This window comes from Orcinus orca, chromosome 2, assembly GCF_937001465.1.
Source record: "Orcinus orca chromosome 2, mOrcOrc1.1, whole genome shotgun sequence".
Classification (NCBI taxonomy): domain Eukaryota; kingdom Metazoa; phylum Chordata; class Mammalia; order Artiodactyla; family Delphinidae; genus Orcinus; species Orcinus orca.
Window position 1 is genome coordinate 99764891 of NC_064560.1, and position 19107 is coordinate 99783997.

The following is a 19107-nucleotide window of genomic DNA, read 5'->3' on the forward strand; positions in this document are numbered from 1 at the left end:
AAATGAAGTTGGATCTTCATCTCACATTATATTTAAAACAAAACAAAACTCTATAAAGTACTAAAACGAAAACTTTGAAACTCTTAGAACAAGTAAGTGGAGATTTCCCTTTCCAGCTGTGATAGAGTAACTGGTATCCAACTAGCCATCCTGCAAAAAACAACTGGAAAACAAAACAAGAATAACAACAGAAAAAAGAAACAATTGTTTTCAAATATTGGCCAACAGGCAGTACAGGATTGAGATACCTGAGAGAGGAGAAATAAGTATCTCTGTGATTTCCCTGACTTTTTGACTGGAGGCAAAATTTTAGGAATGGCACAATGAAGGGCATTTCAAGAAGAGTAAGAAGTGCACAGTGCTGTTGCACAATTGAAGAGATACGTTCAGGTTCTGGAAGACTGAGGTATCTGGATTTATGGACATAGTACGTGAGAGGAGAGAGCTATGCTGAAAAAAAGCTCTAGATATCTGCACAGGGGTCGCCTTGAATCTTAGCCGTATTCTAAGCTGTGCATGCACAGGGTGAGATTCTATGAGAAAACTACCCAAGAAAGAAAAACTACTGAGGAATCTATGAACTGAAACAACAATCGGAAATTGTACTTGGTAGAGATCCCAAGCCATGCTTGGAGTAGGCTAATCTCACCCTAGACTAAAGGCTACTCCAGACCTGTCCTAACTAAGCTGAAAAACCAAGCTTCAGAAAGATCAAGGTGATTTTCAAGTAAATTAGTTGCCTGTCAGAGCAAAGCTCAATAATACTTGTTAAAGAAGGACACTGAATGCAGATACTCAACGATGTAGCATGCAGAATGTCAGATGTTCAGAAAACATTGCTAGATGACCAGAAGCTCAAGAAGTTGGAAAAGGTGATCCATAATCAGAACAAAATACCACCCAGATAGAAACAGACTAGAAATTACAGGCATTAGCACATGAGGGCTTTGAAACAACTAATATTAATGTGTTCAAAAAACTATGAAAACAAAGAGAATAGTAATTATAATAAAAGAACCAAATATAATCCCCTAGTGGGGATTTATCTAGTAATTGACAAACAGGTTTTCAAAGTTATATGGAAATGTAAAGGACCTAGAATAGCCAAAACAATTTTCAAAAAAGAACAAAAGTTAGAGGACTTATACTACCTGATTTTGAGATTTACTATAAAGCTGCAGTAATCAAGATGGTGTCATCTTGACCTCAGGATAGACTTACAGGTCATGGAACAGAATAGAGAGTCCATATCCATTTGGCCAGTTGATTTTCACAAAAGTCCCAAGGTAATTTAAAGGACGAAAGAGCAGTCTGACAGATAGTACTAGAACAATTGAATATCCATAAAAAAAAAGAACCTCAACTTATACCATTACACCTTATACAAAAATAAACTCAAAACGGATAATAAATCTGTATGCTTAAAGCTAAAACATAAACTTCTAGATAAAAACATGGAGGACATTTTTGTGACTTTGGAATAGACAACAATTTCTTAGGACACAGAAATACCCTGCTGAAAAAAATTACGAACTCGACTTTGTCAAAATTAAAAACTTCTCAAAAGATACAGTTAAGAAAATGTAAAAAGAAGCCACAGACTGTGAGAAAAATGTCAGCAGTACATATATCTGACAGAAGGCTTTTCCAGAATATACCAAGAACTCTTATAACTCAGTTTTTAAAAAATGGTCAAACCTCAATTAAAAAATGGGCAGGGCTTCCCTGGTGGCGCAGTGGTTGAGAGTCCGCCTGCTGATGCAGGGGATGCAGGTTTGTGCCCGGGTCCGGGAAGATCCCACATGCCGCGGAGCGGCTGGGCCCGTGAGCCATGGCCGCTGAGCCTGTGCGTCCGGAACCTGTGCTCCGCAACAGAAGAGGCCACGACAGTGAGATGCCTGCGTACAGCAAAAAAAAAAAAAAAAAGGGCAAAAGCATTTGAAAAGACACTTGACAAAAGAAGATATTAAAAAATATTTTGTATTTTGAAGTAGAGAAACACTTTGAATAAGGCATGGAATCTTTGACTATTAAAGAATTGACGTATTTCACTCTATGAAAATTAAGAGTAAAGGACACCTTAAAGTGAAGACAGTGATAAACTTTGAAACAATATTCACAATTCATAACATGGACAAAATATTGTTGTCAAGAAATAGAGAAGTAGTCCTTCTCCTGTTTAGAACAACTAATAGAGACCAACCTGAACTCAAAATACGAATATTTAAAAAAATATATGTTATGTTTGTGTCTGCATGTGTGTGTATTTGTTAGAAGGCGTTGGAGAGATAACAAAGCTGTGAAGAAGTGTGGGACCAGATCTTAGGGAAAAAAGAGGGCACTTAGGAAGGTGAGCCTGACGTTTGGGGCTACCTTTTCTCTAGCTGTATCTTCCAGTTCCTGAGGAGGTAGCTAAGAGACTGAAAAGCTGAATAGAACCCTCCAGATTCTTGAGGCTAAAGATAAAACTACTATTTCGGGACTTCAGGTTGCGATCTTGAATGAAGGGCTGCTCCCTAGAAGTAAGGGTGAATCAGAAAGTGTTCTGCCTCCCCTCACAGGGGTTAAAGTTTCACACCACATCTTCTTAATCTCTGATTGGATTAAGGTAATCGAGGATTACTAGTGCACCAAGGCTCATTGCCTGCCAGAAGTGAAAACAGATCTTCTCTTGAGAAAGATATCATTACTTGAAGCCTCAGATTATATCTATGGTTTTCCATGCACATTGTCTGGCACTCAGTTCAAAATAATCAGCACATTAGCAAATGAGACAACATGATGGAAGAGTGAGAGGGAAAAAATTATTTATCAGACATTAGCCATTCAAGAATAAATGACAGGTATACACCCTCAGAGAGCTTACAGTATAGCTGGGGTGTCAGACATGTAAACAACCTAAAGGTATGTGAATAATGAAATGATCAGACACAGATACAGACTTTATAATATGTTCAAGTACATAAAGAGGAAATTAAAAATTTCAGCAGAAAATTGAAAATGAACAAAAGAACCTAATGGAAATTGTAGAATGGAAAAATAAAACAACAGAAACGAAGAATTTGACGGGCTTAGACCTGAATAGTACGTCATAAAAAAATAGGGTAAACCACTTAGAAACAAAAGTGTAGAAAATACAGAAAAGAGCTTTAAGAGACATAGGTGATACATTAAAAAGGCCTAAAGTATGTGTAATTGATATCTCAGAAGGAGAAAAAATGAGTGAAATAGGGACAGATGGTGGCTGAGAATTCCACATATGACAGAGAATATCAAACAACAAATTTAGTAAACCCTGTAATTAGCGCAGGAAAAGTCTTTCACAAAGAAAATAACACTAGCACAATATTAGAGAAGTCTAAAAACCAAAGAATATACTCTTAAAAGCGACCAATAAAAAAAGTCTAGTCACCTTCAGAGAAGCAACAGTAAAAATGACAGCTCATTTCTCATTGGAAACAGTTGAAACCAGAAGACAATGGAATGTGCTGAAACAGTAACTGCCATCCTAGAATGATGTACTGAGCGAAAATAGATAAAAGTACAATGAAGACAGTAACTAAGAGAACAGTCAAACATGGAGTTGTCAAGGGAGAAGGAAATTATAAAATGTGAGTGTAAATTTGGAATTGTGGCTTAAAATTTAATTAATTTAAGTTGAATTCTCTATTACTCTGTCATCAAAATTCACTTAACATGGTGCTTTTAGATGTCAACAAATGTTTAAGTGCTTGGATTCAATAGCAGTGTTAATTATTTAAACAAATACTTATTGAGTGTCTACTGTTTGCCTGTGAAGTGTGTGTTAGCTGATAGCAGTATAGTGAGACGCAAACACCGAGATAATTTCTTCTTTCCAGAACTGTCATTCTAGTGGTTGAAGTAATGGTGGTGGGCTGGGGACAGAAAATAAACAAATAACCACATGATAAACTGTAAAGGACATGGGTACATGGTTCTGTGAGGTGGTATGATGGGTGAATTGGTCTTTGCTAAGTCTGAAGAAAAGAAGTTAACTAGATCAGGAGAGACAGCATCACCATGTGCAAAAGACTGTGACAGGATGCAGACCGTGTGTTGGAGGGTTGGAAAGAAGGCCTATGTAGCTGTAGCACAGACAGCTGGAGTTGGGTAATGTAGTAGGGTCTCTCTGTGAAGTAATATGGAACGGGACGAAACTGGACAGGTAAGTAGAGTCTGCAGTGCTGACTGGGTGGTGCATATAAAGGGTTTACGACTTTATCCTTAGAGCCATAGGAAATCATTGAAATACAAATGCAGGTGGGTAATATTTTCAAAATTGTTTTTTGAAAGGATTGCAGTATGAAGATTAGATTGAAGGCCAGAAGTGGATAGAGGTAGATTCCCATCGCTCAGATTGCAATACTCTAGGTAATAAGTGATGGTGGCTTGGGCTAATGTGATGGAGCTAGAGGTAATGGGCAGATGCCCTAAGTATTTAGAAGCTAAATCTGACAGGGCTGGTGATAGATTGGGTATTAGAGGTGAGGTAGAGGAAGACATCAAAGTATTGTAAACTACTGTAAGACTTGCTTTATATTTACGTATTAAATAGTATGTTTTGAAAATGTTTCAAAGTTAAAGAATTGCTTGAATAAATAAGTCATCTATATAGTAGAATGTTATGAGACTGAAAGTGGTGTTTATGAAGAATTTTTAACAGTGCAAGGAAATACCTATGGTCTTACATAATAAAGTAGAAAGTGAAATTGTTTATAATGTGTATTCTTAACTATATAAAATTATAACAGTGAAGCATACTGATGATTAGAAATGACTCTTTTTGACATATAGACACCTCAAGAAGAACATGCTATTAACGGTCCAGAACTCCTGAGGAAAAAACGTACAACTTCAGCTGAAAAAAATACTTGTCAGCTTTATATTCAGACTGATCATCTGTTTTTTAAATATTATGGAACACGAGAGGCTGTGATTGCCCAGGTATTTATAATTTTGCTACTATTTTAGTTTTCATATTCTCATATTGTTTCATTATACCTGTATATTCCTCTAAAAATTAAAGTTAGTGCATATCTCATTTTGGAAAAATAAAGAGTATGTATTTTCAATTGTGATACGAGAAAATATGTAAGGTAAGAACACAAATAACTGAAAGACCAGTTAGGATATTTTAGTGTCATTCTAAAGAGAGATGTAAGAAAATGATTTCATGAAGGAGATGACACTGGGAGCTTAGCTTGGAGGAGAGGGTCAAATTGTCATTTGTGGTCTTAAGGGAGGGAAAGGTAGAGGAGTCTTTCCAATAAGAATCTTTAATTTGTATTCTGTGTTCTCCTTATACTTAACACTTTCTAAGTTACATTACTATCTGCATTTGTGTCTTATTGAAGTATAAATTTTTCGGAGACACTCTTCAAAATATCCTTTTTTTTTTTTTTTTTTTTTTTGCGGTACGCGGGGCTCTCGCTGCTGTGGCCTCTCCCGTTGCGGAGCACAGGCTCCAGACGCGCAGGCTCAGCGGCCATGGCTCACGGGCCCAGCCGCTCCGTGGCATGTGGGATCTTCCTGGACCAGGGCACGAACCCGTGTCCCCTGCATCGGCAGGCGGACTCTCATCCACTGCATCACCAGGGAAGCCCAAAATATCCTTCATTTTGAAGGTATCCAGTGAGAGTTTGATGAATGCATTTTGAGTCCAAGGATTTGAGACTGAGAGGGTGGAGGTGTCATTAGTATAAATGGTAAACTCATTTTGTTGGTGGTGATGAACTTACTTTTAGACACGTTTAAAAGCCCATGTACATGGTGATGATAGGGTATTGAAAATGTAGAACTGGAGCTTGGGAGAGGTTAGCCTTGAGCTTTCTGCATGGAATTTAAGGGTGCAAAAGAGATAGTTAAAATAAGGAGAGAGAATGAAATCAAAAGGGAAGGAACTGGGAGATAAAATCTCTTTATAGTGAATAGGATGACAAGGAGAAGCTATGGGCTAAAATATAATAGTTAAAGAGGTAGGAGATAAAATAGGATTAGCCAAGGAATAAGCAAAGTTTCACAACAAAATGCATAACCAATAGTGTCATATGTGGAGATACCAAAGAGAATGACTACAAAGTAATTAACTCGATGTATATGTATGTCAAATATACAATGTATATTTTATATGTATGTCAAATCATGACGTACACTTTAAATATCTTACATTTTATTTGTCATTTATACCTCAGTAATGCTGAAAAAAAGAAAGAATGATTATAAAGGTTAGCTGATTTTTAGTTATTAGAATATTATTGATGGACTTTAAGCAAGCTCTCAATAAAGTTGTGACGGTAAAAACATTGTGAACAATAAGGAATGGGTTGGCAGGAGCAGTTAGGGTTTCAAGAGATGTGAAAAACAGGAAAAAAATGGTGTCAGGAATAATATGGAATATTTGAGTGAAAGGGGGATACATGAGAAGTTGGTCAGAAGAGGAAAATGATCCAGTAGAGAAGCAGTGTTAGATATGAGAAATAAAAACTGATGAGAAACAATGTCCTTGAAGATCCAGTAAACATTGGGGTTAAGAATATAGAAAAGTTACTCTTTAAGGAAGAGTTACCATTTGAGGGAGATAGAAATGCATAAAGATAGAAAAGTTTGGGGACTTCCCTGGTGGCGCAATGGATAAGACTCCATGCTCCCAATGCAGGGGACCCTGGTTTGAGCCCTGGTCAGGGAACTAGATCCCACATGCATGCTGCAGCTAAGGAGCCCGCCTGCCACAACTAAGACCCGGCGCAACCAAATAAATAAATAAATATTAAAAAAGAAAGAAAAGTTTGAAGGTTAAAAGAACAGGCGATCAAGATGAACCCTCAGTAAAGTAAGATGTCTGATCAGTCGTCTGTGGGAAAATGTTTGAACTACCACTGTTGGGGGTGGAGAAGGAACAGTGAGAATTGGATAAGGGATTGCTAGGCCAAGCTGAGGGTAGATAGCAGATTTATAATGGACTTTATCAGCAGTGTTATGGTATTCTTTATCATTGTTTGGCAACTAGGGCTACTTTTGAAATTATTATTGTTAATGCTTTTACTTGACTATTTATGTTTATATAATTTCTTTGAAAATAGTTTTGAACCTATATATATATGCATGTTTTCACATAAGTGGTAGCAAGAGTGCTTTTTGTGAATGAAGATGGGAAGGTTGTATATAGAGTGGTTTAGAAGCCAGAGAGTTAAGTTGGGAGTCAGCTAGGAAAAAGAGGATCTTTTTGTGTTCTATCACCCTGTTTACCTCTTCTTAGAATTTAGCAAAATCTGAATGTATGTTATTTATATTTGTATTACTTCCTTCCCTTCCTCCCCCTCTAGAATAAATCTGTAAATTTATAGGGACCTTCTCAATTTTGTTTACGCCTGTACCTCCAGCACCTAAAACAGCGCCTACCATATAGTAAATGGTGGACAAAACTTACAGAATATGTACTATTGGATCAGTGGAAAGAATAAAGTCAGAGACCGACTGAGTGTCCTGATATTATCAGGGATATTCACAGAAGATGTTTGAGCTGAATCTAAGGGGTAGATACCCTAGGCATAAGGAAGCAGCATGCGAAAAGACGTGGAGGTATGACGTTGCAGGATGGAATTGAGGAAACCAAGTTTTACTGAGTTGGCCAAAAAGTTCGTTCAGTTTTTTCCATAAGATGTCACTAGTAGTGCTTAATTGTCTTTAATTTCATTTGAAACAATTTTGTTAGATTGTATTGTGACAGCTGTCAGATCAGCATGCATTAAAAAAAAAACTTATCAAAATTGGTGAATTTTTGTGTAGCCATTTTAATATTGAAGATGGAAGAAAAACATTTGGCATATTATGCTTTATTATTTCATGAAAGGTAAAAACACAGCTGAAACGTGAAAAAAGTTTTGTGTAGTGTATGGAGAAGGTGCTGTGACTGATCAAACGTGTCAAAAGTGGTTTGCAAAGTTTCGTGCTGGAGATTTCTCACTGGACGATGCTCCACGGCTAGGTAGACCAGTTGAAGTTGATAGCAATCAAATCGAGACATTAATTGAGAACAATCAACGTTATACCACGTGGGAGATAGCAGACATATTCAAAATATCCAAATCAAGCACTGAAAATCATTTGTACCAGCTCAGTTATGTTAATAGCTTTGATGTTCGGGTTCCACGAAAGTTGAGCGAAAAAAACCTTCTTGCCCGTATTTCCGCATGTGATTCTCTACTTAAACGTAACGAAAACGTTCTGCTTTTTAAAACAAATTGTGACGGGCAATGAAAAGTGGATACTGTTCAACAGCCGTCCCCAACCTTTTTGGCACCAGGGACTGGTTTTGTGGAAGACAGTTTTTCCACAGATGGGGGTCGGGGGGATGGGTCAGGCGGTAATGTGAGTGATGGGGAGCCGCAGATGAAGCTTCGTTTGCTCGCCCACTGCTCACCTCCTGCTGTGTGGCCCAGTTTATAACAGGCCGAGGACCACTACCTGTCCGCGGCCCAGGGGTTGGGGACCCCTGCTGTACAATAATGTGGAACGGAAGAGATCGTGGGGCATGCAAAATGAACCACCACCAACCACACCAAAGGCTGGTCTTCGAGGGCTTCCCTGGTGGCGCAGTGGTTGGGAGTCCGCCTGCCGATGCAGGGGACACGGGTTTGTGCCCCGGTCCGGGAGGATCCCACATGCCACGGAGCGGCTGGGCCCGTGAGCCATGGCCGCTGAGCCTGCGCGTCCGGAGCCTGTGCTCCGCAACAGGAGAGGCCACAACAGTGAGAGGCCCGCGTACCGCAAAAAAAAAAAAAAAAAGGCCGGTCTTCGTCCAGAGAAGGTGATGTTGTGTAGATGGTGCGATTGGAAGGAAGTCCTCTATTATGAGCTCCTAACGGAAAACCATACGATTAATTCCAGCTAGTACTGCTCCCAGCTAGACCAACTGAAAGTGGCACTCGACAAAAAGCGTCCGGAATTGGTCAACAAAAAACACAGAATCTTCCATCAGGATAACACAAGACTGCATGTTTTTTTGATGACCAGGAAAAAACTGTTACAGCTTGGCTGGGAAGTTCTGATTCATCCCCTTCAGATTTCCATTTATGTGCACCTTCAGATTTCCATTTATTTTGGTCTTTACTAAATTCTCTTAATGGAAAAAATTTCAATTCTCTGGAAGACTGTAAAAGGTACCTGGAACAGTTCTTTGCTTGAAAAGATAAAAAGTTTTGGGAATGGAATTATGAAGTTGCCTGAAAAATGGCAGAAGGTAGTGGAACAAAATGGTGAATACATTGTCCAATAAAGTTCTTGGTGAAAATGAAAAATGTCTTTTATTTTTACTTAAAAACCAAAGGGACTTTTTGGCCAACCCAATATATGACTGAGGCAAGAGTACATGTTTGGTTTTGGCCAGAGAAAAATATGGAAAAGTCACTGAATTTCCCTTCTCAGTTCCAGCTCACTAATCTTTTTCATCCTTTCATCTAGTGTATGATATTGACATTTTAAAATTTGAATGTGGTAGAATATGAATAATTCTTGATTTGGGAAATGGAAATTCACAGTCTTTTTCACATTTCAACATTGCCTCTAAAATGTCTTTTTTTTTAAATCAATAGATATCCAGTCATGTTAAAGCGATTGATACAATTTACCAGACCACAGACTTCTCTGGAATCCGTAATATCAGTTTCATGGTGAAACGCATAAGAGTAAGTAAGGAATTTCAGTAGTTAAGAACATTAAGAAAGAGAAACAATAAGGATCATGTTTACAAAAAGAAAAATGCTTGACTTTTACTTCATCTTCATGCATTAAATAGTTAAATTGTATGTGCTGATGCAGGTTAGCTTTACTCTTGGGTTTTACACACACACAGAGGGGATACTTGGGTTTATGACTTAATGAAATCTATAGGGCTTTAATCTGGACTGCAGAAGAGGTATGGTAGAAAGTACTGTTTTCTATCTATCTGATTAACATACCAGTTAGAAAGCGCTCTAAGTAACTGCAGATACCGTACTTGACATTTTTCTCCCTGATATTATTCCCCAGTTTCTTCAGATTTGCCTTATGCAGTATATTTCACAGTGTGTCCCATTTGATGCTGCAGCGGAGGGAAGGATAGATACAGTGGTTAAATACAATTGGAAGTTGGAAAAACACTTAATACTGTTTCCTCTTGAAATTTAACAGTGCACACTAATGTATTTCAAGTTTTGAGAAATCCTTTGGGAAAGAAATCCATATTTTTCTAAGCTAATTTAACCTTTTTGTATTAACATCAGCTGAAACTCCAAAGACCTGCAGTGCACATTTTGAGAAATGCTGATCCAGAACTACTGATTCTTAGTTTTAATGTTATAAATTGTTAATAAGTAAATATTATTATTAAAAATTTGGACTGTTTCAAAAATTTTCTAAATATGAATTCTTTCAAAGTATAAAGCTTTTAAGAATCTGAGTTTATAAGCTAGATAACCTGGGTTTTAAAAATCATCATTTTACAAAAGTACTTGCCACAGGATTTCTTTATTTAAAAAAAAATTATTTTTAATGGCTTTTATTTTTTTTAAATGTTATTTATTTATTTATTTTTTGCTGTGCCACATGGCTGTGCAGCGTTTTTTTGGCTGCGCCGGTAGCTTGCGGCATCTTAGTTCCCCAACCAGAGATCGAACCCAGGCCCTTGGCAGTGAAAGCGCTGAGTCCTAACCACCAGACCACCAGGGAATACCCCACAGGGTTTCTTTATATTTTGTGCTTTTATTCTTCTTAAAATATTGTTGACTAGATTATAGTTTTAGTACATACATGTAATATATTTTAAAAAATAGCTGAAAGTGGTCCTTACTTTTAGAAGTGACATGATTAATTATTACATTGGATTGCCTTAAGGTGAAATATGGTTCGATATACTGTATAAGAACTGTTTGTAATCAATTGCTTTCATGTATTTTGAGAGCAATATAAACCTTTAAATGAGCAAGTAAAAGTGATGTTATAAATATTGCTATTTAGTAGACAGAGCAATGAAATGCAAAGTAGTGAAAAGTAGAGAACACCTGAACAAATTTTAGTGAAACACATTTGTTTGACTAAAATAATTTGCATTATGAATAGATGCATGTATATAAAAGAGTTATGTGGGGCTTCCCTGGTGGCGCAGTGGTTGAGAGTCCGCCTGCCGATCCAGGGGACACGGGTTCATGCCCCGGTCCGGGAAGATCCCACATGCCGCGGAGCGGCTGGGCCCGTGAGCCATGGCCGCTGAGCCTGCGCGTCCGGAGCCTGTGCTCCGCAACGGGAGAGGCCACAACGGTGAGAGGCCCGCATACTGCAAAAAAAAAAAAAAAAAAAGTTATGTGGCGATTAGTTGTTTTTCAGGCCTTTAACTGAGATTAAAACTTTAGTTTAAATAAATAAATTTATTAAGAAAAAATTAATCATCCCATTTTAATATAGGTAACTAAAATTTAGATGCAGTTTTTATTTGTAGCCAATATTACAGAAGTGTCAGAGAATTTCATTTCTATGTTTAGTGGGAAAAAGCGATATGCAGCATGTGTCTAAGCATGGGCTACCTTTAATGTATAGTGTTCTTGTTTTTGGATATGTGTGTGTGTGTGTGTGTGTGTGTGTGTGTGTGTGTGTGTGTGTGTGTGTGTGTTAGATGACCATAACTGATTGTTTCTGGTTAATTGTTAATGGATAAACCAGATGATCTCATATCTGTCTTTAGGCAATTGCCTTCAGTGGTGTTTCTACCATCCTGTTTGTAAGCTCCTTGGTTTTTACTGAAAGATGTGGATCCTAAAAAGACCTATAGTTTTCATTTTATTAATTGTAATAGCCTTATCACTGATATTTTCAATAGACTGAGATTTCCCTTCTAAGCAATGTTTACTCTCATACATATTCCTTTTTATTCTCTACCAACAGTCTTGTATGTAATTCTCTGATTTACTTGGGGAAAACCAAATTGTTCTAGGACTTCAGAGGTTAGGCAGAGGTCTCTGAAAGGAAGCAATGAGTAGTAAATGAAAGCTTTTGTTTCAGTTGAAGTTTGGTATCAGAACTGATTATTCTTCATATTGTGAAGGAGGAACCTGCACCCAGGAGTATAGTAGCTAAGTGTGGAAGGAAACATTCTGGAGGAACTCAGCTTGAAATAATAAGAGAAATGAATTGGCAAAGAAAAAAAAAATTCTTGATCACATTCAGGGGAAAAGATTGAACTTGAAATTAGTTGTGCTTGACTCAAGACTCTAGGCAAGGAGAACGAAGAATGTGATTTGTCTGCTGAATTGACAGTTTTGGGTTCAATATTTCTTTTATGTTATATTAATTAGCTGAAATATAGGGTTTTATGTCATACTTGTCATCATATGTAGGAGATTAGCACTAAAGGAGACTCATCAAATGATTAAATTGAGAAACTGTACTTCCTTATTGGAAATTTTGAAAGCAGAACTTGTTTTCCCATCCCAAGTGTTCAGTGTTCAGGAATCTGTGAACACTTGCTCAGAAATGTAATATACTCAGTTTTAATTCCCCTACCCTTCCATCCTTCCTTCCTTCCCTCCTCCCTCCCTCCTTCCCTCCTCCCTTTTTGGCTTCTCTGATTAGATCAGGGATGGAGGTAGTGGGAATAACTGTAGAAGCTTTAATTTAGGCCTGACTTCCTTGGGCCCCAAGCATATTGTCCAGGAAGATACTACTTACACTAAGGCTCTGCTAACGTTGGTTGCTTGTTAAAATCATTGTTTTGGATTTTAGATCAACACAACTGCTGATGAGAAGGACCCTACAAATCCCTTCCGTTTTCCAAATATTGGTGTGGAGAAGTTTCTGGAATTAAATTCTGAGCAGAATCATGATGACTACTGTTTGGCCTATGTCTTCACAGACCGAGATTTTGATGATGGTGTCCTTGGTCTGGCTTGGGTTGGAGCACCTTCAGGTAGTTTATCTATATATGTCTTGACTTACTACTTGAAATGAAAAGCAGTTCTCTTGATGGATTGAATTTTACAAAGTATAGGAGAAAGTGATGCCTGTACAGTATCTGAATGTATACATCTTGAGTTAGGCAGAATTCATAAGCATAATGTAAATGAAAAAATAGTTGAAGCAGCTTTTTATTTTGAAATGAGTAAATGAGTACTAACAGGGAGATATCCTGACATTTGGTACATTCAGTAGCTGAAATAAATAATTTTATGGGAAAAAGTGGTACTTAGTTCTGAAACTGAAAAGCAAAATATTAATTTTTTAACAAAAGTTAATGTAATTAATTATTTTGGGAGGTAGGGGGATGGGGAGAGGTTTTTAGAGTCAAAAGGGGAAAACTGTGTTCTTGCTTCTTCTGCCATGAGATAAAGAGCAGAGAAACCCTACTCAGGAATAGCAGGTAGAAAGAAAAGAAAGACTGCCTTTATTATTATTATTTCTCACCTTTATTTTAACAAAAGGGAAGTGTTGCCTGAAAAGAGATGTGGGCAGGAGGCCCAGTACCCATAGCTCCACTGGCTTGACTGCATGGCCCCACGTTCCCCTGGGGTCTCTGCCTTAGCCATGAAAGCTACTGTCACTGAGAAAGCCCGAATGGGATAATCCCCTTGCCATTGCAGTCGGGGTGGGGGTCTGTGAGTCACAGTGTAATAAGTTCAGTAGCCTACTTAGAGAAATTGATGAATTGAAAGATGAGTAGAAAGAATCCCGGACTCTTTGAATATAAATTTTGCCATATAGAATTTGATCAGTAGTCTGTCACCTTCTGAGCTATACACAGCAGTTTCTCCTTCTGATACATAATTTCTTTTTCAAAGTATAAACTTCTGCTTTATCCAGGGCAAGACAGGCTTTTCTATTCTTAGTTTATTCTTTGGTTTGTTATGCATATTTAACATCTTTAATACTGTATTTTTGCTTTTATACTTGCTCTTCTTTTTTAAGCCAGCAATGAATATCCTTTTTAGTTTCCAAAGCTTTTGTTTTTCTTGCACATTTTAAAGTGTACTCAATTTCATGATGTCATTAAAGTACAAGTTTATGTCATAGGCTGCATATATCATAGTGCAGTATTTTTGTATATTTGTCCTTTACAATGATCTGTGTTGGTTTTGTGTTACTTGCGTTGTCAGCAGATTGTACAACTCACTCTTTCCTATGATAATTCACGTTTTATAACTTTTATATTCTGAAATTTCTTTTCCCCTCCTTGGTTAGTTGGATAATTTTATCACATAGTTTATAGTCCCTTCTCCTTAATCATCAGTAAGTACTATAGAAACTCAGGGATTCATTTTTCTTTATATATTACCATTAATATAGTGGCTCTTGAAGTGTGCTCCATGGACTAGCAGCATCTGTATTACCTGGGAACTTGTTAGAAATGTAAATCCATGGGCCTCACTCAGGTCTACTAGATCAGAAACTCCAGGTGTGGAGCCCATCAGCCTTTGTTTGAAGAGGCCCTCCAGGTGTTTCTGATGCATACTAAAGTCTGCAAACCACCATCTTAATATTTTTGCTCACAAAATGTCTCCTGGGCAAATGATTGGATGATCTCAGACTAAAAACTTTCTGCCATTTTGCATTTTCAACTCCAGACTCCTGTTCATTAAGAATGTAATGGTCCTGAGAGAGCTTGGTCAAATTTTCCTGAAACTTCAGATATCCTCATGTCTACTTTAAAAAAAAAAAAATAGACTGTATATTTAGAACAGTTTTAGATTTATAGAAAAAAATGAGCAGATAGAGTCGTCTCCACTACCTTCCTATATTATTAACAGCTTACATTAGTATGGTACATTTGTTACAATTTATCAACCAATACTGGTACATTATCGTTAACTAAAGTCAGCCCATAGTTTATTCAGATTTCTTTAGTTTTTACTACGGTCCTTCTTCTGTTCCAAGATCTTGTCCAGGATACCACAGTACGTTAATTGTCATGCCTCTTTAGTTCTTGGCTGTGATGGTTTCTCAGACTTTTCTTGTTTTTTTATAACCTTGACAATTTTGAGGAGTATTGGTCAGGAATGTTGTAGGATGCCCCTCTGTTGCAGTCTTTTTGATGTTTTTCTCATGATTGGACTGGGGTTATGGGTTTGGAGGGAGAGTTAGTTTTTCTTTCTAGTTGTTTATGATATCTGGACCACTTATTTTATGAAATGGTGCTTATTTTATTGAAGCAGCAGTTCTGGATTGAAAATGATGGGCCACGTTACTTGTATTTTTGTCATTGCGTTCTTCATCTGATGCCCTCTTCCTTTACTCTGTGGTAAACCCCTAACTCCAGCTCTCAGAAGCCTTTTTCTAAGAGCTTCTGGGGAGGGGCTCGGCAGGAAGAATGGGGCCAGAGTGGCAAAGAGAAGGGATCTTTGTTCCTTTGACACAACTTTTTCTAGAATAAGATACCTGCCTTGACAGCTTTCTTCTTCACTTCCCTTTGCCCTTAGACTACCTGAACTGAGTTTATTTCACCTACATTTTATTATTTTATAAGGAACTTTATGTATTTGCTCTTACTGATTAATTCAGTTCCGTTATGAGGTGTAGGTAGTATTTCCTCCATTATACAGGTGGATTGGATTCAGAGACTTTGTCAACAACCCAGTATCTCACAGAACCTAGAATCTGGACCTTTTGACTCCAGGTTTTGTGCATTTGGTAGTTGTTTTACTAGGTATTATTATAATGTAACATCCTACTTTTATCTTTCTAAGACATTTCCAAGAAGAAGTTGAAATGTTTCCTGGATCTAAGCAGAGATGGAATCTATTTCCTTCTTTCTTAAGAGAGATGAGTTATAAAACAGTACTATGTATTATTTAGGCATCATTTTGGGTAATTGTCAAGGCATAATTAGAAGAGCATTGGTTTGGGAACTAGGAGACGGGGTCCTTGTCTGTTCTGTCTCTATAAATGCAGGTAAATCATTTTGCTTCAGCTTGTTTATTTTTCATTGTAATTTCTTCTGTCTTTGCCCTTCCTTTGATACTTCATGTTTCTGCATGTAGATCTTCGTAATGCTCGCTGTTACACTATTTTTTAAAATATCATTTTATAGCTGATATGTTCAGCTTGTGATATTACTGTTTCTTAATCTTTTTCATTTTTATTTGGCCTAATTAATTTCTGTTGTATCATTTAACTGCAGCTGTTTCACTATTCAAATATATGGTAGTGGAAAGGATTTTGTTTTGATACTGTTGTGTTAATTTTCACAGAATAGTTACTCAAATTATTCGTTGTAGTCTTCTTCACTGACTCAGTTAAGCTGGGAAAAGCAATGAGGGTTAAAACATTTGAATAGTAGGTTTCTTGTCTTTAAGTCTTGTTAATACTACTTTTTATTTGTTCTTTTAATATTTCTTATTGTGGTTGGGTACTGCCTTCAGTTACCTCAATGAGAAAAACAGTACCTCCTGCCCCAACTCCATAATAAGTAGAAACAGCTTGTGAGCTGGGATGACTTGGAGGCTTCCATTTGAAATTATACAGGGCCTAGAATGGAGCCCCCAAAAGGGAGGAGTCTGGTCTCCAAAACAAAGATAGTCTTGAATATGAATCTAGAAAGATTACTCTAAACTTCTCTTTATATAAACACAGTTCTGTGTTAAGCAGGTAGTAGCCTCTTATTTTAGAGACCGAAACATTGGTTCCTTAACAAAGTAGATTCTTTTTTTTTTTTTTTTTTTTGCGGTACGCGGGCCTCTCACTGTGTGGTCTCTCCCGTTGCGGAGCACGGGCTCCGGCCATGGCTCACGGGCCCAGCCGCTCTATGGCATGTGGGATCTTCCCGGACCGGGGCACGAACCCGTGTCTCCTGCATCGGCAGGCGGACTCTCAACCACTGTGCCACCAGGAAAACCCAAAAGTAGATTCTTTATATTAGATAATCCCTTTGTTCTACTTCATTTGCTACACCCTTCTAACCAGCTTTTTTTTTTTTTTTTTTGCTGTATGCGGGCCTCTCACCGCTGCGGCCTCTCCCATTGCGGAGCACAGGCTCCGGACACACAGGCCCAGCGGCCATGGCTCATGGGCCCAGCTGCTCCGCGGCACGCGGGATCCTCCCGGATCAGGGCACGCACCCGCGTCCCCTGCATCGGCAGGCGGACTCCCAACCACTGCGCCACCAGGGAAACCCCTAACCAGCTTTTTTTTTTTTTTTGCGGTATGCGGGCCTCTCACTGTTGTGGCCTCTCTCGTTGCGGAGCACAGGCTCTGGACGCGCAGGCTCAGCAGCCATGGCTCACGGGCCCAGCCGCTCCGCGGCATGTGGGATCTTCCCAGACTGGGGCACGAACCCGTGTCCCCTGCATCGGCAGGCGGACTCTCAACCACTGCGCCACCAGGGAAGCCCCCTAACCAGCTTTTTGAGGGGCCTTTAGTTTTTGGTTTATTAAGGCACATTCTGCTCATCTATTATCCCTCTTAATTTTATCAGTTAACCCAATGAACATAGTCTCACTTTGCCAGGTCACTGAAAAGGGCTAGCTCTGGACTTCATCTCCAGAGCTAATCCTGAACCATTCAGTATTCCTCTGACCATTTGTAAAGAACATTCTTTGAGACATTTGATTTGGTAGAAATTGTCTCTTCTGTTTTTCTTAGTTTAGAAATTTTAGTTTGATTTTACGTATTAGAATTTGACCGCATGCAGAGCTCAAAATGAGGTTCTCAAGATAACCCACAGCCTATCAAATTCTTTTTTTATCATTCCTTCTACTTTAATTCGTTGATATTCTTCTTTTTTTGAATTTTATTTTTTATAGGCCATGTTCTTATTAGTTATCTATTTTATACATATTAGTTTATACATGTCAATCCCAATCTCCCAATTCATCACACACACCCCCACACTCCCCCAACACCACTTTCCCCCCTTGGTGTCCATATGTTTGTTCTCTACATCTGTGTCTCTGTTTCTGCCCTGCAAACTGGTTCATCTGTACCATTTTTCTAGGTTCCACATATATGCGTTAATATACGATATTTGTTTTTCTTTCTGACTTACTTCACTCTGTATGACAGTCTCTAGATCCATCCACATCTCTACAAATGACCCAACTTCATTCCTTTTTATGGCTGAGTAATATTCCATTGTATATAGGTACCACATCTTCTTTATCCATTCGTCTGTTGATGGGCATTTAGGTTGCTTCCATGACCTGGCTATTGTAAATAGTGCTGCAGTGAACATTGGGGTGCATGTGTCTTTTTGAATTATGGTTTTCTCAGGGTATATGCCCAGTAGTGGGATTGCTGGGTCATATGGTAATTCTATTTTTAGTTTTTTAAGGAACCTCCATACTGTTCTCCATAGTGGCTGTATCAATTTACATTCCCACCAACAGTGAAAGAGGGTTCCCTTTTCTCCACACCCTCTCCAGCATTTGTTGTTTGTAGATTTTCTGATGATGCCCATTCTAACTGGTGTGAGGTGATACCTCATTGTAGTTTTGATTTTCATTTCTTTAATAATTAGTGATGTTGAGAAGCTTTTCATGTGCTTCTTGGCCATCTGTATGTCGTCTTTCGAAAAATGTCTGTTTAGGTCTTCTGCCCATTTTTTGATTGGGTTGCTTTTTTTTTAATATTGAGCTGCATGAGCTGTTTATATATTTTGGAAATTAATCCTCTGTCCATTGATTCGTTTGCAAATATTTTCTCCCATTCTGAGGGTTGTCTTTTCGTCTTATTTGTAGTTTCCTTTGCTTTGCAAAAGCTTTAAAGTCTCATTAGGTCCCATTTGTTTATTTTTATTTCTATTACTCTAGGAGGTGGATCAAAAAAGATCTTGCTGTGATTTCTGTCAAGGAGTGTTCTTCCTATGTTTTCCTCTAAGAGTTTTAGAGTATCCAGTCTTACATTTAGGTCACTAATCCATTTTGAGTTTATTTTTGTGTATGGTGTTAAGGAGTGTTCTAATTTCATTGTTTTACATGTAGCTGTCCAGTTTTCCCAGCACCACTTATTGAAGAGGCTGTCTCTTCTCCATTGTATGTCCTTGCCTCCTTTGTCATAGATTAGTTGACCATAGGTGTGTGGGTTTATCTCTGGGCTTTCTATCCTGTTCCATTGATTTATATTTCTGTTTTT

The 19107-nt window shown here is 38.1% G+C and overlaps 1 protein-coding gene across 3 annotated transcripts in view; it reads left to right on the plus strand.

The window, feature by feature from the left end:
• The window catches only part of ADAM10 (ADAM metallopeptidase domain 10), a 135121-nt gene that overhangs the window by 80447 nt on the left and 35567 nt on the right, over positions 1-19107 (plus strand). For 2 of the 3 annotated variants that reach the window (XM_049705990.1, XM_004274677.2), the window contains exons 6-8: positions 4816-4965; positions 9612-9704; positions 12772-12955. In XM_049705990.1, coding sequence (XP_049561947.1) covers positions 4816-4965; positions 9612-9704; positions 12772-12955 — 427 coding nt within the window. The remainder of the gene's footprint in view (positions 1-4815; positions 4966-9611; positions 9705-12771; positions 12956-19107) is intronic. The other variant, XM_033437014.2, reaches the window with a different exon arrangement.